Raw genomic sequence first — 21,680 nt, 5'->3', positions numbered from 1 at the left:
TGTGATAGGTTTTTTCCAAGTATTTCTTTAGCAGAGTTTGATTGGTTGGTATTATGGTCTAGCTCACAAGGCATTCAGTCTCTGTCTAGTCCTATATAGATACCTGTGTATGTTACAAAATCACTTCACCCGTTATCCTAAACAGGGATCCATGCTGATAATTTGGTCAATAGCAGAAGTTTTGCAAGTTTGGCTTCAGGCCTTGATAAAGCACAGGAAAAACAGAGAGCTAGAGAGTACAGTTTCTCGTTCTGGCTACTGCTGCCCTTCCTTGTCCTGTCCTCTGAGATGCTCTGCTGTTCTTTGGAAACCAAGGCAGAGTACACATCTCAGTGGACTGTGCTTTAGCACAAGAGTTGTGCAGAACTTTCCCACTGAGCCTCAGGGGTATGTGAAGCCTGATCTGGGGATCATGTTTAAAACATATCTAGACGTGTAAGCTTTTCAACTGAACTGGATTTCTGTTTCTGAGGGCTGAGCTCTTCCTGGACTGTGGGTCAAATCTGAGCCCACACCACCATCCTAGATATTTTCTAATCAGGCAGGCAAGGATTTCCCTTATGATGATGAATGCTACAGAAGCATATAAATACATAGGCACTGTTACCTTTCTTGTTGCTAAGTGCTTCCTTGTCAGAAAGAGCTCTTAGCAGTTGTCAGAAATGCTGCACTATAATTTAAAATAAACTGTAAATCCCTGAGATGGATGAAAGTATCAAGATGGAAGATCTTGCAATGGTCAGTAGAGAGGCTGCTGGTGATGTCAATGACTTCGCTTGATAGCCATGTTTGAAGATGACCATGCATATTGAAAGGGACATAGCAAAGAGGATCAGGAGGGGAGGATAAATCAAAGGCTAAAGGATAGGTATTAAACATTCTCCAGCCTGCAAGCTTGTAGCTTTTTCAATTTCCTTCTGATTGAGATTGTGTCCTGAGGAAAAACCAAAAGTATTCCATATTGCTTGCAAACAGGCATAATCCTTAGAGTGAGTGATGTTCCTGACTTCCATTTTCCTTCTGAATCTCTGTGCTGCCAGCCTTTCTTATTTTTCCTGGTTTTATGTTAAAGAAAGCCAGCTTGCCTAAACAGGCAACTGGCCCCTGTTCCATAAGATAATGGATCCAACTATTATCAGAGGCCAGCTTGGAGGGACAGCTGTACAGCTATATAACTCCATAGCTATACAGCTACTGTTCAACAGTCACCATGGCAAACACAAACCCTCCAAAATGCAAAGATGGAGGTGCTAGCAACTCTCCAAAATGCAAATAAAGCAGCTTGCGGTGTTCTTGTGGATTGCTTTTGCTTTAATTTGTCTTTAGGAATGAAAACATTTGTCACATCTCTGAAAACAGAAACACAGTTTGGTAAACCACATCAACAACTAAGGTGGCACAGGGAGACACCTACTCAATCCGACTATATTTAGTGGAGTGCCAGTGTAGAAACAGCCATATCAGACTCTACTTGGAGTTCATGTAGCTTCTCCTTATCTTTGATGCTGTCTTGGTGCACTGGAAAAGAATATAAGAAGTCTTAGGAATGGGAAGCCATGTAGTAATCTCTTCATGGGGATTCTTAACTTTCTAACTTGCTCTAAAAAAATCCCTGTATTCTGAGGGTTTTTTCATCTTCTTGGGTTTCTTCTTAAAAATAAACAAAAAATCCTATGCTACTTGATAGTTTTCTGATACTGAAAAGCCCCAGTTTTGAGTGCCAGTAACGTTTGGTGGCAATGGATTTTAGAAGGTATTTATATCTGACCTTTTGAGCAAAGTATCTGCAAAAATGAGAAGACTAGGTCTGTCTGCTTATTGACGCTTCTCTTGACCAGCACTCCTGAGTATAAATTTATTAAAGGATCATTTTATCACCACTTCTTCAATTTCTTACTCACTTCCAAAAAGGCTTTGGGGAATTTCTCAAAGACCTGCTGGAAAAAGCAGGGTCATGATCCTCTTGTGAGGGATGCCCATGCAACTTAATAGCATGGCCCTTCTTAGCCCCTAGTGCTTGGCTTGATCAGGATTCCAAACTATGTGCAGCTTCAGTAATACTAAACTAGATCAGCTGTAAGCCACAAAGAGATAACTGCTATATTTCAGTTTATTAGCTATTCAATCTCACTTTTAAACTTTTAAAAGGCAAATTATAATTTAAAAGATCTCAGTAGAAACATATTCTGCTTTCACGGTCTATGGATATGCATGTTTAAGCTATCATGCCATGACACTGTGCTCTTTGATTTATATTTTTACTGATGCTTTGACTGAGTAGTTTGTTGCAATGTACTGCTAAATGAAGGAAAAATCAAAAACTGCATCAGACAACCACTCTGTATTTCATTCTAGAAAATAGCTGGCAATTATAATTACTCACCATGTTTCTGGCTCAGAATAAAAGTGGCATTGCACAAAAAAACCACACTGAACATTCATCGTGATTAGAAAATGCTCCATACCTTGGAGTGCAGTGGAGACATAAGAATAATTTTAAATGCAAATTAAATTGTGGGGGTAGCAAAGAGAACAGATAAAAGACAGTAAAACAAAGCCTTTCACTTTCCTCAAATTAGCAGGCTAATGTAGTATAAAAAAAAGCAGTTCTACTCAGATCTGTGCTAAGAGCTTTCATTTCATCATAATATAAAACAGCAGATCCGTCACCTTTCTCTATTCAGTACTCTTGATTTCGAGGTTGAAGTGAAAATTAGAAGCTGTTCTTTCTGGCTCACAGACTGGGTTGCATTTGCTTAGTCTTATTCCATGACAGTAGGATGGAAAGAGGTCAGTAACACTGGTAAGTACTTCTGCATCTGATTTTATTTATTTATTTTTTAAATCTTTCAGTGCTTTGGCTTTTTGTCAATGTGCATTTCCTAAAAAAAGCTACATTGTGTATTTTGTAAAAGGCTGTATCTTAAGCAGAAATGCAACGATTCCTTGAGAATGCTTATCAGATGTTAGAGCTCCTTCAAGAATGAATTAATTACTTACAGTAGGAATTCTGTAATAGGAAAGGTTTCTCAATATTCTGTATATTTCATAGCATCATTGGAACATTTTGTATGTTGCTTTTTCTGTCTGCCTTGTCCAACAAGCAGTACCAGATAAGAAATGAATCTCTTCTCAAGATGTTATTTGCATTATATTCATAGCAAAACAATCTCATTACCTTTATGGTAAATGATGGAGTAAGCAGGTATTTTTCTTAGTGAAAGCAAACTATTAGATAAAACACAATGTTATGTTTAAATTTAACCATTATGAAACATTAAAAATCTCTCAGAATATGAGATGCAACAAGGAAGATCGACGTGTAAAACAAATTCTTAAGGAAACTTGATAGAGATTTTTTTTCCTTGGGAAAGTTTTTATCAAATCAAAACCAAGGGCTTAATTTTTTAGTACGAAGGGTGAGGGGGAGTGGGGGAGATGAACGTAGTGTCACCTCCTGTTGCTAAGTAACAACATCTCCTGGCCATTTTTATCTGATAAAGGAAGTCCAGTTGACGTTATGCATTATTCATCAGAGTTCCAATCAAACAATCAAAATTGTTTGCTTACACTGGGGACATTTAGTAAGATCAAAGAAACCCTCTTTGAAACTACTGGAGCTTACACCACTGCCAGACAGCCCTTGATACTCTGCAGTAAGTATCATTTCTGGTTTGGGAGTGCTACAGTAAAGTGAATTGCTGTGGAATGCAAAAGTTTTCTCATCAGGACAGACTTCTGGATTTTAAAAGGACTGCATGTTGATTGATGAGAACTGAATCAAAGGAAAAAGGTAAAGGTTTGGAAGCCTAGTTTCCTGACTTTTTACAGCAAAATTGAAGGAATTACTTGAAGCAAGAATTAGACTCTCTGCCTCAAATATTTTTGTTAGGTTTGCACAGAAAAGAACTAGAGGTATTTTTGTCTGTCTGTCTTAAAATACATGTTGTTCAGAGTTGTTTGCATGCTTATGATTACAGGCTGTGGTGAACTGTGATGTGGGTGATAGAACGGGGTTGTGTGTTTTCTGCAAACCTTGTTTTTTTTATGTGAGTTTTTAAAAGTATAATAAAATGCAGAAGGTAGTAATGAAGCTGGAGAAGGGTCACAATATCTTTCCAGGAACTCTGCCGGGCACAGGCAAACATAATTCAGTGTACAGCTTGGAGAGTTGTAATCCAGGATCTCTGCAGATCTATGATTCAAAAGGATGCCAAAAATATGAACCTTAGCTACAAAACAGTGCTAGGAGTAGCCTACCATTTCTTAATGATTGCTCTTACCACATATTTTAAAACTGATGATGGAATGTTCTGTTGCTACTTCTGGTCAGCAAGAGGAGAGAGGAAAGGCAAGGTTGGCTTCTGGTCCATTTAGGTGGAGTGAAATATCCAGAATATTGTGTCTTCCTTTTTAGTGCAGTGTTTTGGCATAAGTGGCAAGAATGCAATCTTTAATGTAGTCTGTTATAGTAGTGCCTACTTAGAGGCACTGGCTGTGAATCTGGCTAAAGGAGGTCCCTGTCCTGAGCTTTTCTGATTTTCTTTTAAAGGGCAAATGTAACAGGCAGATGAATCCAAGTATGTGTCTTAAGAAATAGAGACTGTGACTAGAATACAGGTGATTGTACTAGGAGATACAAGGAATCTTGCTAATACTGCAGTAGCACTTTTCTTTTTTGTCTTTAGACGACGTTTTGAACCAAATATTCTAAAATAGAAAAGGATGCTTATGAAGTTCTATAAATAGTGACTTGAAAATATTTTGACCCTAATATGCCAGATGAAGTACTTTAGTGACTGCCTACACAGTACTTTCCACCAGCTTTTTTCTCTGACATCTCTGTAATCTTTTCTAGTAATCTGACTGATCGTTCATACCGGAGTATTGTACACAAAGCACCTTCAAAATGGACTACTTTTTGGATGTTGAGTCTGCCCACAGACTGTTTTACAGTCAAGGAGCCCAAGGTAAGAAACTCTGGCACTGACTCAGAAAATTACTAGTTTAACTGTACAGTTAAAATGTATATGGCCAGATAGGGGCCAGTGACCAACATACTTAAGTGTTGGGAGGGCACAGGGCCTTCAAAATGCATGGGCTTTAAAAGGGACCACCAGAAGAGTAATGGTGGGGTTCATCTGCCCTCTCAGAGGATAAGGAGGAGCTGTGAGAGCTGTTGCATGTGCTGCGGGAGCAAAAAGAGCTGCCAAGACACAGGTTCTGGTGTTGCAGAACCTAAATGGACGTGACATAGGAGACAGAAATGGCCTGCAGCTTGCTGAGTAAGCCTGTGGTGTCCTTTCCTTTCCTCCTCTTTCTTCTCAGTGCTGACAGGATCATAAGGTGATGTTTTTCAGTTAAAACTGGTTTGGGAAGGCCCTGAGGCAGTCCCCCACCCGTTTTGCACAGAGCAGTTCTCACTGGTCTTCATCATCCCTTGTGAAATGCTGGCCCTCACAGAGCAGCAGCAGGGTGAGAGGGGAAGGGTAACCAAGATCCACTGCTTTAATGTAGTTGAGACTTGTTCATAACATAGATGATATTTTTGGTAAAGTCAGTTCACATTTTTCTCACCAGCTCTATATTTGGAGAAAACTTGCAATTTCAGAGAGAACGTTTTTTTTTTCCTTAAACTTTAAACACTATATCAAATTCAAGAAAATTGTAAGAGCCAAGTAGCTCTTCAGCCATTTTTGTTTCCACATACTGCCTGTTTTTTGAAAATGGGATTCATTTTTCTTCCACTATTAATTTCACTGGTTGCTAATCAAATGCAAAGTCTGGACAACAGAATCTGGACTTCCCTCTGGAGGCTATTCTCCCAGAGCAAGATGCAATCCACTCACAGGATGCCACCATCCCAGGATAATGGGGAGCAGTACCACCTCTGACCTCTGGCTCAGCTGAGGTGCTGCTGCCTAACACATGCTGTGTTGCTTAGCTGCTGTCTCAGTTGTTGTGATACAATTTCATCTGTACCAGTTGTAGAAAGCCTTTCTTGTCACAACACAGCTTCCTGCATTGAACAAGAGAAGCAAATATTAAGCACCACAAAATCGGGGAAAAACCACTGAGGGCAATGAGCGATTTTGATGGGTTTTTTTTCTCCTGCTCTAAAATACAACAAACACCTGGGTGTTGCCAAGAAGTAATTTTGAAATATGTTATTCAACCCTCTTTGAGCAGAGAGGTTGGACTAGATGACCTCCTGTTACCAGTTCCAACCATAACAATTTTTTGATATCTCTATGGGAACAAACCATTCCTATTCCATCGAAACTAAAATTCAGGAATATACATTTCACTGCTTTACAAACTATAGCAAATTATCAACAGCATCCCAATGCCCTGTGCACTGCAACATACAGAGGCAACTGTGAAAGAAAGAATATGTGATCATGCAATGAAAGTCTGTTACGCTCATGTGCACAGGGTGACTCATAAGGGTTGTGCAGGTCAACTTCGCTATGACTATATCCAAGAAAGCAAGATTGAAAAAACATTATTATCTTACCCATACTTGGAGAAATTATATTGTTAGCAGATATAGAAATGCTTGTACTGGTCAGTTATTAAACCCAAAACAAGGAAAAAATTCATTATGCAGAACCGTATTCCTTGATACAAATGTCATCAGCGGGGGGCTGACCTCTAGGTCTGTCATGTGGACTTCTATCCCTTGGCCAAAACAAGTAGGAGTAGCACTGAGACTCAGATTTTTTGTTGCCCTGCTTGGGAATGTTTTATGAAATTTACCAATTACATGCTTCCCCTGTGCACCAGTGTCCCACACCCTAACTACCTCCACAACTAGAAACATTGACAGAAAAGCCATGCTGCACTAAGGCTCTGTCCCGTTTCACTTTTCACCTTTCTCATTGCTCTTTTTACTACATTTCTCGCAGCTCCTGCCCTTTGCATCTCTTACCTCTACATGCTGAGGTGGGGCCTCTTCCCCAAACTCTAGTAACCTCCCCTCTCTTCCTGTTTCTGTGCTTGAGGTCAGCTGCTCTCCAACAAGCTGAGTGCCAGCAGGGAAATTGCTCTGAGCATGGAAGAGACAATGCGTCTGCTTTACATTCTCAAATGCTGCAACACAGCAGCCCCCTGGCAACAGGAGAGGTGCTTGAGGGGAAGAACAGATGAACAATTGCAGTGGCAATAGGATGTGAGATGAAATGCGGCCTGTGCAGAGAAAAGTTTCAGGAGGCTTTCACTGAGCCTCTCTGATGTGCCACAGACTGCTTCAGCAGGCTGAAGAATAAGCCTCTGGAAGTATTATGATCATCAAGCTTTTCTGCAGTAAATGCCTTTATGACTACCTTTAGCCCCAAACTTCTAAATAACCCCTTCCTCTCAGCTACTTTACCCCCAGTACAGAACAAGCAACTCAAACCTATTGAGTGTGTATTCATGCTGCCTATACAGCTCTGCTAACTCCTGTTGCCCTTTTACCTTATGCCAGATTTTAAGGCTGTCTTCCAAAAAACAAGCCCTTTCATATGAGGTAATGGCATGATATCTCCAAACATGGGCAAAATCATCATATTTCTTTCCTTCTCCACCTTCTGAGAAACAGGCTAACTGCATTAAGCTTTAACTTTCTGAAACCGCCCCCAAAACACACTGAATGTGAGGCACTTATCCGCAATAAATAGCATAGCTCAAGTAGCTAGTATGGAACTGAATAAAAGGTCTGCAAGAAAGCATTGCCAACAGATCTGCCTAATGGGATTGCAAGTAACTCTTTGATGTTGATATAATAGCATGACGCTATAAGCAAATCACACTATCAAACAGCATGTGTATATGCATTAAAACTGCAATAAGAACTAAGTGAAAGAAGACTACAGTATTCTGCCATTTAATTAGAAACAACATCAGAAAACAGTATATGTATTATTAGTAGTGTAGTTATATTGTTAGTTATTGCATTACAAAGTGCTCTGTTTACAAAATGTAGAATGGGGGTTTATGACCCACTCAACTCTTTTGTGAGATTTGAAGGTCTCTGCCCTTTAGTACTCCAGATCAAGAAAAAAGTCTTTCCAGTGTTTTCACATTAATGACATGACAATTTACAAATGGCAGCTGTAAAGCACTCATTCTCATTTCTAGTCATTCCTTGTGGGTGGAAGAGAAGAGAAGGAATAGGACTGCAAAATGTTGGGAAGGAACTCAAAGAGCTACGGTGTCATTGACAACTGATGACATAAAATTCTACCTGGCCTGGGGTCTTGTGTAGTTGAATGTGTGATACTCTGACCTCAACAAATAGACTGAGACAGGGTTTTATCCTCCAGCAACTAACCCACTGGTTCTCTGCACCTTACTGCCTGCACTAACACCCACGCCTTGTCCCTGCTCCTGCAGAAAGATGCAAACTGCCTTTGCTGTTTTAGGGTAGGAAGAGAGAGGTGTTACTTTACGAGCTGCCACCTCTCCCATCCTCTCCTCTGCAGGAGCAGCCATCACCTCACTTCCATGTGCTGAGCACAGAGCAGAGAAATGCTTGCCCGTTCAGGCTGTATCTGCTGTTCAAACAGCTGTTCCCTGTTTCCTTCAAGGAAAGTGAAGCAGGAGGGATGGAAAAGTCACAAAAGCTGGATCTGCCAGTAGGATTAGCTAGATTTAGAAAACTTGGTAAATGAAGCCAGCTGGCTGTAGTCTTCAAACACAAGCCAGAAATATCCTAAGCTCTGCAGCCTTCCTGACTGTCTCTTGTGTACTGTATGTTGGAATCTAGGAGCTGGTGGGATGTCCTTGCCAAGTGCGTAATGCCTGGTGACGCATCTGCAAATCAGAAACAGGAAAGAAAGGACTGTGATCCTTTGGATCCAGCCTCTTGCCCTTGAAAAGCCTGAATCTGAAATCTAAGCATGAAGCTGGACTTTCATTTTCAAAAAAGCCTTCTCCTTCTGAAGTGTCTGGATGATACTGGTTATTCTTGGCTGCAAATGTATTCTAAATACAAACCTATCATGGCTTTTAGCTGCAAGGGCTGAAAGTATGTAATGTGGCCTGGAATAGGATTTAGTTCACTTATCCCTTAGGTGGCCTCAGTGAAGATGTTTCTCCCTAACAGTTGTAACTAGCTTAGCGTGTATCAGAAAAAATGTCATTTTAAAAGCAGGGTTCACCTAATCTTAGATATCTTCCTTGGATTAATGTAAGCCTTGCCTCTATACTGATTATGAAAGCCTAGACAGTGAACTTGAGTGAAAGATGCCTGTACTAATGGCATTTGTTTGCATAGAGGAATGGCAAGATAGAATCTAATTCAGAAAAGGGAGCAACTTCCCCAAAATGGGTAAAGCTGTAATCCAAAGCTGTAAATGTGAAGATTTCATCTTGGCTGTAGCCTGCTTTGGAGAGGCATCATTGATCTTGAAGTTCTATATAAAAATTATGCTTTTGGGCATGAAAAGAAAGACTTCACATTTGACAGAGCTGAGCAGGCAGGCACTGAGGAGCAGCAGAAGTGAGCAGCTCTGTAAGAGAAAATAAACCCAGAGTCATGAAAACAGGCAGCAGCTTTACCTCACCTATGGGAGGTAAAGCACAGCAGCACACGAGCCAAGCAGGTCTGGTGACAGTCATCAGGTTTAGTCAGGAGTCCGGACCATCAGACAAGTCCATGGATGATGAGGCAGGCATGAGACACTAAGCATAGGACATGAAGTCAGCAGTCTGGATGTGGATCAGTGAGGAATGTAGCCAGCCACAGGCACAGCTGAAACTTTGCTCAGCAAATGGGCAGTGGCCACAGTGTAACTCCAAAACCAGGGAGAAAGCAGATGTTGAGGTTTCTTGTTTCTCTCTCAAGAAGCTCCAAAGCTGTCAGGGCCTCTTAAACCACTCTCTCCAACAGCTGTACCATGTCAAAGAGCCTGCCTTGAGCCACAGCCAACTAAACTCTGCAAGGAGTGCACACAGAGCTATTGGTATCTGGCTTTCACCTAGGTTCCATCAGGATTAAGAACTGAGGAACCCCTCTCTCCCTCCTATTGTATACCAGGGGAGCTGAGCACCTGGATGAACTCTAAGAGAGAAGAATAATTCCTGCCCAGTACATTGCAAGTGAAGGCTTTAGGTACTGCCATAAAAGGGGATTTGCCCATCACAGACAGCACATAGCACTTTTCTGCAGGCATGATCTGATGGAATGGGGGCCAAGACTCACCCTCTCTTAGTGCCTCTAGCAACAGCACGCCAGTTTGACAGCACGGGCTGACAGTGCAGTGTCAGGATGCCACTCTGGGATGCAGGCATCCACCTTTACACCACAGTGCAACTCTCAGGTCCCTGCTGGGAGTTCAGGCTCAGCTCTCACATGACTTCTGACTCAATAAAATACTTTCTAATTTCCTGTGAGAGAGCTGTGCATCCACTTATATCCTATAATCTTATATCTTATATCTTTTCATACCAGCAGGGCACACCAACTTAAAATTAACTGTGTTAATTATTTTGAAGATTCTGCTACATTCCTTGAAGTTGCTTGCTAGGCCATTTGGTAAGATACACTGCACCTATTTAAATAACTGAACAAAACTCTCTTGCAGGTTTATCTCAAGCTATCCATTGTACCTATAAATAAGTTACAGACAGATTTACATTAGGTATGCTTTTATTGGTTGCAACATTCACATAATTTACTTGGTTAATTTACATTCATCAGGAGCATGAATGAATAAAAAATGGAAAGTAAAAAAAAAATAGAAATAAAAATATAGTACATACCACCAGGGGTAACAAGTTTGTATAGACACCTAGGCCATGACTACTCAAAAGATTTCAGGAAGTCATTCTTCTTGATAAGGTTTAATAAAGTATTCTCAGGTATAGTTTTAATTCCACATTTTTCTGTTACTCTATGTTTCCACAATATTTATTTCACTGTGCTTCATTTTTTGCTCATTTATTTTAATTCAGTCAGTGCTGATTCATTCTAGATGTTTGATTTAATCACTGCTGACTCTTCATGGCTACTTTCCTTCTGCTTTTGCATATTAAATTGGGTCCAGTGTGTTATAAAAACATATTGCTGCAGAATCCTCAGATCCTAATCCAGAATTATTCTACTCTGGATGTCCCTCTATCCACCAAAATGTTATGATTAATCCATCCAATATGTTAATGTATTTTCAAAGTTACGATAGCTTCCAGGTCTCTTTTATCTATGTGATATCACTAGTTCTTAGACAGACATCAATATCAGAAGAATTAGTAACATCAAATGTGCATTCTTAATAAAATGTCCCTACCTTTAAATGACATTAAGAAACTGATCAACATCAACCTTTTCCTCATCCTTTTTAGAATTCTTTTCCTACTTCCTATTCTGGCATATCCCCATTATTGAGAATTTCAGAACAGCCTATACCTTTGGACATAGAGAAATAAGCAAGCTTCACCTAAAATGTACAAAAAATGCTAGTTAGGTGTATTGTGCATACTTTTTAACCAAATTCCACAAACCAGCAGAATGAACATGCACATAAATGTGGCTATCCTTTCATATGAGTACAGTTGTTTGCATCCCTTGGGCCTGTGGTTGAATACATTGCATCCATGTACTTTGTTTCAGATTACTGAAGTCCATCAGGACAGATTTCAACAGCTTTGCTTTAGCGACATGGAGCAATCCATATGCATGTGCTTCTGTGTTTATGTGGGAGACACAAGCCTATAAATCTTTCTTCATAAATGACAAATTATGTCTTCTCCACATGTTCCACTCTCTGCCTCTCCTGCAACTCATATTCTATTTCCCAAATCTAATCCTCCAAATGTTGTCCTTTCACCTTCTTTTAAATGCATCTGATAAAGTGAAGTGGCATTAAACCCGACCAAAAGATTTTTTTTCCAAGTAAACTTTCAATTGAACCCACTGCCTGGTTTGTCTTTAAGGAAGAATATTCACAGCCTAATAATGTTCTTTAGCACAAAAGGAGTATCATGTGCTAGATGAATCAAAATGTACCCGAACTCATATTTTTAAAGCTTCCATTTAGCCAAAAATATATTTCTGCATGCATTATCCACATGCAGATATTTTATGCCATGGTGAGCCCTCTCCACAGAAGCATGAAGGAGAACTGAGTAAGATCCCATATGTTTCTCTAGCGGAAAAAAAGTAGCAAGGAAGAAGAATCCTATTCAATCAGCAATAGCAGGACTGCAATTAAAATATTTTTATAGGGATTTTACAAAAATTGTTAAAAATTTGCCCTGAGAAACAAGGTTTTCCTCAGAAAAGCCTTTGAGATTTCTGATGTAAACCAGCATCCCCCTTGTGGCTATTTCAGTGTTATTTGAAGCTGCTTGTGATTCTATGCATCAGGAACACAGTCTTTCTACATCTAGACTTCTGCAAGAAACATTTCAGCACTTCACTCGTACTAAGATAAAAATCATTATATTTTCAAAGATTTGCCATTTTGAGATCAAAATGTACTCTGCAATTTAGGGTTTCTAGGTGAAGACCCTATTGAGTCAAAAATGACCAAGGTACTTGTGTCACCAATGAGCTATTTTAATAAAGGCTGATTGGTAAAAGTGGGTGGAAAAATCTAAATGAATATTATGTGTTTTCTCCAATTAATTTTTAGGAAGATGCCATTTCACCTCTGAAATTTTTCCAATTAATTTTTTTTCTAAGTAACACAACTCTTAAAAAATCATTACTATAACTCTTTAAAACATAAAGGTAGTTCTTGGTGAACAAAAATTACTACTAACATTTTTATTAAAATATGTGGAAAAGTATCTTAATGGAAAAAATGGAAGGCATCAAAAATTCTTTGCAAACCACCCTTCATGTTTTCAGTAATTTTAAGGAGTATTCAAAAATTGGGACCAGCTATAGATCTAACTAAATATATTGAAGTTATATGTTAAAAATACCTTTGAACTTGTAATACAAACAAATGGGACATTATATATAATCAATTCTAACATGTCACATGATGTGCATTACAGCATTTATAGTTTTAAGGTATTTTTCTCTTCATAAGCAACTTTTTCCCTTTCTAACAAATACCAGACGAGACATTGCCGCAATGAGCCAATTGGAATGTAAGCCTATGAGGAACAATGAAAATAGAATGAAAGAATTTAACGAAATGACTTATTTTCCTTCCACATGCTGTTACAGTGGCTTCCTAAATTGAGCTTTTCGACACTGGTCTCAAACCCGTTTGCAGAGTAAGCAGGTCCCTTAATGTGTACTGTAATGTCATTCCATTGCTCCAAGACTTTCAAGAGGATACTTCCTGATTTTCCGGAAAAACTAGCACCTAAAAGTGTGTCCTAGAGACTGAGCTGGTTTGTGGGGAGCAGCTGAAGCTAGGGATACTGGTGGGTTATCTGTGATGGACCCAAGAGTCACAATGGGCATACATTGACAGCTTTAGTAAAAAATGTATGGTGAGTCATTATTGAATTAAGGACTGCTGTGGATTAGGAAAAGAGTGTGTACAGTTATATTCATGGCAGGCATAAACATTCACTGTCACTCTGTGGATACCAGAATGTGATCAGCTATGCTTTTCAGTTCTAGAATTGATCTTAGGTTTTTATTGCAAAATGTTTTAGTACTTATTAGCCTACTCTGAAATGTTTTCAATGTTTACTTAAAATTTCCAGTCATTCTTGAAAACTCCTTTTGGTAATATACACAAAGGGTAGATAATGATGGTTGTCAAAGTAATACATAATGATTACTCCAAGAAACATTTTCTAGCATCCACCTACCTGCAGTCAAAATGAATACAAGCCAGATCCCAATATTTTGACCCAAAAGGTAAAAATTATTTATAAACAATTATATAGAAAAGCTTACTCTTATTCTCTGTTTACTAAAAATGTGTATGTAGTTTGGTGTTGGGATTTTTTTCAGATATATTTCTGTGCTGTGATCCAGCTGAAATTCATGGATACCCTTTCACTGACTTTAACTACAGCTAGGTCATGCCAGTTTTAAAAGACAAATCTTTTACATGGTTGTTTTATGAGATGACTTTTACAGTAATAACTTCCTGTATAGAGAAATCTTCCTTAAGTGTAAATTTGAAGATGCAGTACACAAAATTTTCCATAGCAGAAATTTTCCATTCTCTTTTATCTTCATTACTATTCCCTATTACAAGGGAGGAATGGTTTACAGCCTACTTGCAATGTTTACTTTAGCTTAATCTAAATAGTTGACCCCATTAAATCAATTTCAACTCCCGCCCTTTGCTTTTACTTCAAATTCAAATGCTAGGTTAGAAATGAGCAAAAACCAAAAAATAAAAGAAATCTATTTAAAAACAGAAAATAAGTAAGTTAGATCAGAAATAACCTCTACCTCCAGCAGCACAGATTTACTTGTTTAGTAAACTACATAATACTGCAGATTGAAAAATAGAGCATGACAGCTTTTGTTAACTCATACTAATTATATGCTATCATACCTAACACCTTAGTCAGATCTTAGGCATCTGAAAGCTACTGATTGACAAGTCTCATTTGAAACTCTAAAAAACTTTTAAAATAAAGAATCATAGTTAGTAGGTTGCAGAATATGCTCTTAGTCACTATCAGTCATGTTCTCTACTCCCAATGGGAGAATATAGTTCATTGTTAGTTATTTGAAGTGTGATGCTTTACAAAAGCCCTGAGATAAAGTCTCTTATGCTAGATAATGTCTCAACAGCAAGAAACATTTAGGGTTTAGGCTCCTAGGCTCTTACAGGGTCCCACATGGTAGTTAATGTTTATAGGTGCACGTTGTGGGTAAGGATGGGCTTTCAAGCAGAAATTCTCTTTCCAAGTACATATCAGGTGGAGGAGAAAGTACTTGTGGATGGTACTCATGATTTCAGTGATCAGCCACATCCCAACTAGCATTTGTGATAATCTTTATCTACTCAGAGACAGAGAGTTTAGGTGGATATATTTATAGAGGCTCTTCTCTTTGTGATTTGTAATTTATAGGCTCAGTGCCCAAAGCAGTCAACAGCCACTCATAATTACATTTCACATATAAAACACCTACATTTAAGAGACATTATCAAAGCTATAAGGTCCAGAGCTAAATACCTAGGCAATGCCCAAATGAGGGTTGCCTCTTCAACATTAATTTTCTCCTTATATATATGGATTATAGTAGGGCTTCTAATTGCATGATGACAGCAATTTTTTACTATCCTACCATTTGCTTCATCAGTGCATGGAGTGGGCAGTGCTCACTTAATGAGCCAGTATTAAATATTTTGCTTTCTCCTCCTTGAATGCATGGCCCCAAGCCATTTTAATCCTGCTCAGAAGACACTTTCCTCATGGGTTTTTCATTGGTGCTTCACTAGAGTATATGAATACTTTACAATATTAATGGAATTATATGTTCACAAAATTCCTACAGAATGAAAATTATGTTTCTCCCTGCTCCACAACTAAGAAATTAAGACATAAAGTGATCAAGAGCAAAAAAAAAGTAGCTGTTAATTTTAAATGCTCAAGACGAGACAACAAGAAACTGAGTTTTGGAATGGTTTGCATCTTGTCAAGAATAATAATCACATCATGTGTTCCACTGATATCTGCAAATATCACCTTCCACTGATATCTGCAAATTAATTGACCACTTAAATATTTCCACTCTTCAGGTATCACAGGCTCAAAAACTACATTCAGGAAAAGAGAGACTGCAGCTATTGAGCTACTGAGAAGTTGAGAAAAGGATTGTTTTAGTGGTGTAACTAGGAACTTAGAACAAGGAATCTGCAGCAGCAACAGAGCTATAAGCTGTGTCTTTGGGACACAAAAGACAGCAATCTTCCCTTGGTACCATTCAATCCAGCCCTTAAATTCTGCAGCATGTGAAATATAAGGCATTGACCTTACAGCAAACAGCCTACTACCTGCTACAGATCATCTCTTCTATTGAGTGATTTTCTTTCTCTTTTCTTTTCTAGTAATTATTATTCTTTTTCTACTTCCTTCTTCCCCTGTTCTATTTCTCTGTTGTCCTCCTATTCTCATCTTCATTTATTTCTTCTTACCAGCTCGTCGGGCAACACTTCTCACTGTGCCCACTCTAGTGACAGCAACTTCTGAGGATGACATAGACCGGAGACCCATCAGAAGGCTCCGGTCTAAGAGTGACACCCCTTACTTGGAAGAAGCTCGGATCTGCTTCAACCTTGATAATGGTAAGACCACACCTTCCCTAAACAGCATGTGATGTTAACTAAAGACTTCTTTTTGAGATGCAGATGGACCAGATGGTACCTCCTCGCTCTCAAGCGATGTGGTGGTTCACCAGACATCCAAAGATGCCAAGGCTGTCTAACTACAAGCACCTGCATATGTATGAACAGGGATCGTTTTCAAAATTCTCCTGCAAGTGCTAACTAAAACTTTTTTTTCTGTTTTAGCCAGGGTGAGCTAGTGAGATCACACCAAAATAGAATTGATTTGCAAACAAAATATATCTTATCCATTCCAGGCATCCAGAAGCATGAAAGTTCTTGAGAACATTTATGGAGGCATTACAGCTAACAGCAGACTTGAGCTAACCCCAGTGTTACAGCCAATGCAGCACAACCCAAAACCTCAACAGGACTAATTGGCAAACATGTAACAGAAAATTCTTGACTGCAGAAATGAATAAGAGAGCTGTCCTTCAAAATTCAGACCAACTAGTGCTATTATCACTGCCTTCAGAGTTATGAGATCCAACATTCCTTCCTTGGTCTTCCTTTCTCATTGAAGAGATTTTAGAAGTACTGATAGCTTAGTGACTTTAGGCAGAGTGGGTTTTGGTATTTTTTTCTAAAAAGCCCTGAATTAAAAGACATGAGCTAGTACACTCTTAGGCACATATTTTAACTGTCTAACTTTACTTTTAGTAAAGTAGTACTTTTGTGCTACCCACTTTTTTTTAATAGCATTTTAAATTATTTATATTACATTAACCAACCGAAATTGGAGCCCTAATGTGGCAGGCAGCCTACAAACCATAGTGTAAGAACGTCTACATAAAGAGCTGATTACTAAACAGAGAAACAGAAATTCCACAAAACACCAAGCCCGGTTTGCACCTGGAGAACGGAGTCTCTGGCTTTTGCAGATGGTCACATTTTTCTCAAAGACCGGCCGAAGCCCTTAGGAAGGCGAGCCCCGGGCTTTGAGGGCTGGTCGGTTTCAAACGTTGAGGGCAGGCTCCTCAGTCCCCTGGCATTTTAAACTGCCAAGGTGTGGCACACCATCCCACTTTACGCCATGGGTTTGCCCAAGGAGCGAGGGTAAGGAGGTGAAGGCATGCACCGTTAGACATCCCACCAAGTCCCAATGAAGCGGTGCTGTGAGTTCCGGAGGCCCTGGGCTAGAAGTGAGCATTCGGGGCTCCGGGCGTGCTGAGGAGCGGCACCTCTGCCGGCCAGGCCCATCGGCGGCGTTCGGCACCTCAGCCGGGACCTCCCCTGGGGGCGGGAAAGGCGCTCGGCCGGACCCTGCCCGGGGCGGGGGCCGGCAGCGCCGGGGCCGGGGACAGCGCTCCGTGCCCCGCAGCGGAGGCGGGCGGGACTCGGCAGGGGCAGCGGGCAGGGCCGCCGCGGCCGCTCCCGTCCGCAGATCCTTGACGGGTTTTCCCTGTCTCTCCCCCTCCCTCCCTGCGCTCCTTTCTCCCTTTCCCTCTCTCCTTCCCCGTCCTCCCCTCCCCCTCCCGCGCCTCTCTCCCTCCTCCCTTCCCCTGTCTCCCCCTCCGCCCCCTCCTCGCCCGGCCGCCCCGCGCCGCCGCTCGCCCTCGCCAGCTCGCCGGGCCACGCTGCTCACCGTGCCCACATTAATGGCGGCATCTTCCGAGGAGGACATCGACCGCAGACCCATCCGCCGCGTCCGCTCCAAGAGCGACACCCCCTACCTCGCCGAGGCCCGCATCTCCTTAAACCTCGACACAGGTGAGAGGCGGCCCGGCCCGGCGCGACCGGCGGCGGGGGAAGCAGGGAGGGAAGGGGCCGCCCTCGCCCTCCGCCCCTGCCTGCTCCCGCGGGCTCCCCGGGCGCCGCCGCCCGGCCCTGCCCCGGTGCCCGCGCCTTCGCACCTCGCCGGCCTCCCCTGGCCCGCAGACCGGCTCCCCCTGCCCTGCGCCTCCCACCTGGGTGAGCCGGGACCGGCTGCCCTTCTCCGTTCAGCCCCTCGAAGCTTCCCCTGTCCCAGAGCGCCGCCCTCTCGCCCTGCACAGAGTCGTGGCGCATCCCCTCAAGGCTTCTGCTCTGTCCCTCCTCGCCAGGTGCTGACATCCCTCCTGGAGATGCTGCCCTTGGTGTTTTGCAAGTCTCTCCCTGGCTTTTGAAGGCTCTTTGCCTTCTTCCCCTCATGGGTTTGTGCCTCAGAAATGCGAGGAAACTTGCACCTGCATTGCCCACTTAGTTTCATGAGGTCCCCGGTTGTCTCACCATTGCCTTTTGGGACTCTTGATGGGTTTAAAGCCTGATGGTTCCTACCAACACACCTCCAGCTCTCTGCATTCACCTCCTTCTGCCTATGATGAACCTCCTGCAGTTGTCCACCTGACCTTTCCTTCCCCTTTCTCCACTACTGTGCCTTCCTCTTTGCCGCCTCTTCCTCATGACTCCCTGGAGATTTAAGCTGTCCCCTTCAGTTCATCCTGTACATGATGAAACTATCCTGTTTCTTTCCTATTAGGCCTCTGGTTTTTCCCTCTTTTCTTGACCTTTCCTTATGAGCTCTATCAGCAGCAAACTAACTACACCAGAGGTTACTTGCTCTCAAAAACAAAAGAAAAGAAAGTTCTTTCTGCTGGTTCTCTGCACCAAACCAGACTTCCTCTATTTGGGAAGGAGGGACAGCATGAGGGAGGATCTCTAGCCAGCAGTACTGCAGCCTCCCTTCATGTCCCAGCAGTAGCACACAAAATGACCCAACTGTGTAACATTCTTTGATGCTGAGCCTGTGAGCTCACTGCCAGCTGTAAAGGGAAAAGAGCTGCCTTGGAGTTGCTGCTTGCCCTGCTGCAGTCTCTCTCATCCCTCCTCCCCCTTTCAGCTGGCAGAAAGTTGGAGATGGCAGAGATGCATTTTCTTCTCCATTTGGGGATGGAGCAGATTCCCCTCCCCCTCCTGTTATCCCTGCTGCAATTACACCCTTGGTAATGGCTGATGCGCAGTTTGGTTTTACCACTGGCAGAACGGTTGGTTACATTGTATGGTGTGTCATTATTTCTCTCTGATCACAACTTCTAAAAAATTGCCAAACCATGGGTAAGCTGGGTGGCATTCCAGGGCACAGGCTGGAAGACCGTGCCAAGTGCCAGGTTTCAGTTCTATAAAGAACTGGAAGTGAAAACAGAAAGAGCATCACTGTAAGGTGTAAATAAAAAAAGGCTGTGTATGGTTATTTGACTGCTGAAATAACACTGTGCTGACTTGTGTTCTCTCAGGTAATGTTATGACATGTAGTTATAAATAGACAAACCAGCTAAGAGCAAGGCACCTTCAGGTCACCTGGTGCCTCACATCTCTATGCTGAGCTAGACATGCTGTCTTTGCTACAAGTCCCAGAGGATGTGCAAGTCTCAAGGTACCTCTTTCCTGCAATCCACCAAATAATTTGGTAATTACACTTAGCTTCTTTCTGTTCCTCCCCTCCCCCTGGCTCTCTATAATTTGGGTCTTTACTTGCAAACCTGGGAATGGAATTCCTTAAAAAAGAAATAATTAAAAGAAACCGTACTGGTGTATCAAGAAATATAAATGAAAAATGTTGTAAGTAGTACAAGTGTGTGTTTTCATTAATCCATCTGGCAGTGAGTAGTAAAAAAAATAAAATTGCTTAGCAACCAGTATTGAGTGAGAGAGCCAAAAAGCAAGTGAAACATGCCGCTGATATCCGCTTCATTTCTGAGCTGTTGGGTTTACTCTTCTGTTTGCTCAGAAAGCACAAGCCAAACTGCCAGGGTATGAGAACTCTAGTCTAGCCTGGGGAAAAAGCCGCTAAAAATGTGTTTGGCCACTTTTGCTTATACTTGATAATGCCGCACAGCTCTGGCTTTCCTTTTGAAACTTACTTTGCTTGTGAAGTGCAGTGTTCTTGCCCTTATTTTTATGGCTCTGTGTGTGGGGAGAGGGGCGAAAACACCCTGTTTTTAAGCCCACCGGGTTTCCATTTGCAGTCTCGTTGCTGGTGTGTCTGCCCTGTGCCACAGAGTGTCCGGGTCGCCCTTGGTGTCGCCGTGCCCTGCGGGCGGAGGGGCCCGACCTCCTGCCCAGGGCGCTGTCCGCCGCCCCCGGTGCTGAAGCCGCTCCGCCGGGGGTGGAGAGCGCCTGTCCCGCCTTGCCCTGTTCTCCCCGTCTGTCCGTGGGCTGGCAGAGCATGTGTGCGCACAGGGGTGTGTGTATCTCTTTGCCTGTGCAGGGCGAAGGTGGTAGGAAGGAAGTAAAGCTGTTTCTTCAGCCCACGGATGCAGCTGAAGCTAAAGTGATGCTCGGGGCTTTGGAAGGAACGTCTTCCTTGTCTGCTCATTGCTTGCTTTCCATTTAGTGCCTTCCATATCTGCACTTGCTGCTCAACCACTGCTTACAGAGCTATTTTTCCTACAGCCGTTATGAGTCAAGCTGCATTCTCCAGTCACTGTCTTCTGTCAGGACATGGTCAAAGTTCGGCTGCAGCATGCAGGATCTGCTTTGCAGTATTGGAACTTCAAATCCACTTTTATTAAAGAACCATAACCAGATACAGTGAATACTGCTCTTCTCCACCCTTAATTGCAACCATTAGTTAAGAACTATCAGGTTTTTATCTACTTCAGCTGTGAGTTATAATTATACCATTACTGCTGTTATCTGTATTGTTGAGCAACTGAGATTGCAAACACAGAGTCAATTATACAGTTTGGTTGTAGCACATATTTGGTCTGGGTCTTTAAAAAACACAATTTGCAAGTGATTAACTGTGCAGCTTCTATCTCCCCTTGTCTTTCAATTATATTAACAGCTTTGCGTTGTTTGATTTTCCAAAACATACCAGTTTATTATGTTTGTTTCTAAATATTGATCAAGTAACTCACAATTATTACCTAGCATGAATTGACAAATGCTGTTCGATTAGTTGTGCCTGGGATGGTTTTTTTTGTCTGGTGTTCCCAAACTGATTAAAATACCCCATTGTTTTCCAAACCCAGGGTTATTCTCTCTTATTATACGTATGCAAATCCTATTAATCTAAGTTATGTGCTCATATCAAGAGGATAATACTTCCCAAAGGATTAAAATTACCTCTTCTGCCAAAATTAATGTAGCTACATAACATTGTAAAGCTATAGGCAACTATAAATTCTTTTTCCATATTTGATACTAAATCAGTTCCTTAGAGAAATTAATTTTTTATTTTCTCAACAACTTCCTCCAGTGCAACACTAGAGGAATGTGGAATGTGCTCTCACTATTGGGTGGTGGTCTTTTGTTTTCTTTATTATGATTAGCAATCTGGCATGTCTCCATCTCTTAACATCCATCTTTGGCTTTTCATACACATCTTCTTAAAAACAGTTTTCAGATTGTCTTTCTGACTTTCTGATTCAGGCATCTAAAGGCTAATCCCTAATTCTTCGGAAAACTTGTTCATCTGTGACAATAGCATAATCACTTTCCTGGTCCTGTGCCAGCTGA

At 41.5% G+C, this 21,680-nt stretch overlaps 1 protein-coding gene across 4 annotated transcripts in view; it reads left to right on the top strand.

Moving 5' to 3' along the window:
- The first annotated feature begins 2,544 nt into the window (after positions 1 to 2,544).
- The window catches only part of PHACTR1 (phosphatase and actin regulator 1), a 302,539-nt gene continuing 283,403 nt past the window's right edge, over positions 2,545 to 21,680 (top strand). For 3 of the 4 annotated variants that reach the window (XM_030944100.1, XM_030944096.1, XM_030944098.1), the window contains exons 1-4: positions 2,545 to 2,803; positions 4,859 to 4,970; positions 16,056 to 16,202; positions 17,805 to 17,951. In XM_030944100.1, the coding sequence (XP_030799960.1) occupies positions 4,910 to 4,970; positions 16,056 to 16,202; positions 17,805 to 17,951 (355 nt within the window). In that variant the 5' untranslated portion in view covers positions 2,545 to 2,803; positions 4,859 to 4,909. Of the gene's footprint in view, positions 2,804 to 3,680; positions 3,794 to 4,858; positions 4,971 to 16,055; positions 16,203 to 17,804; positions 17,952 to 21,680 lie in introns of those variants that run through there. The other variant, XM_030944097.1, reaches the window with a different exon arrangement.

This window comes from Camarhynchus parvulus, chromosome 2 (genome assembly GCF_901933205.1).
Source record: "Camarhynchus parvulus chromosome 2, STF_HiC, whole genome shotgun sequence".
NCBI lineage: Eukaryota > Metazoa > Chordata > Aves > Passeriformes > Thraupidae > Camarhynchus > Camarhynchus parvulus.
The sequence above is the reverse complement of the archived record's forward strand: the minus strand, read 5'-3'. Positions and strand labels throughout refer to the sequence as shown.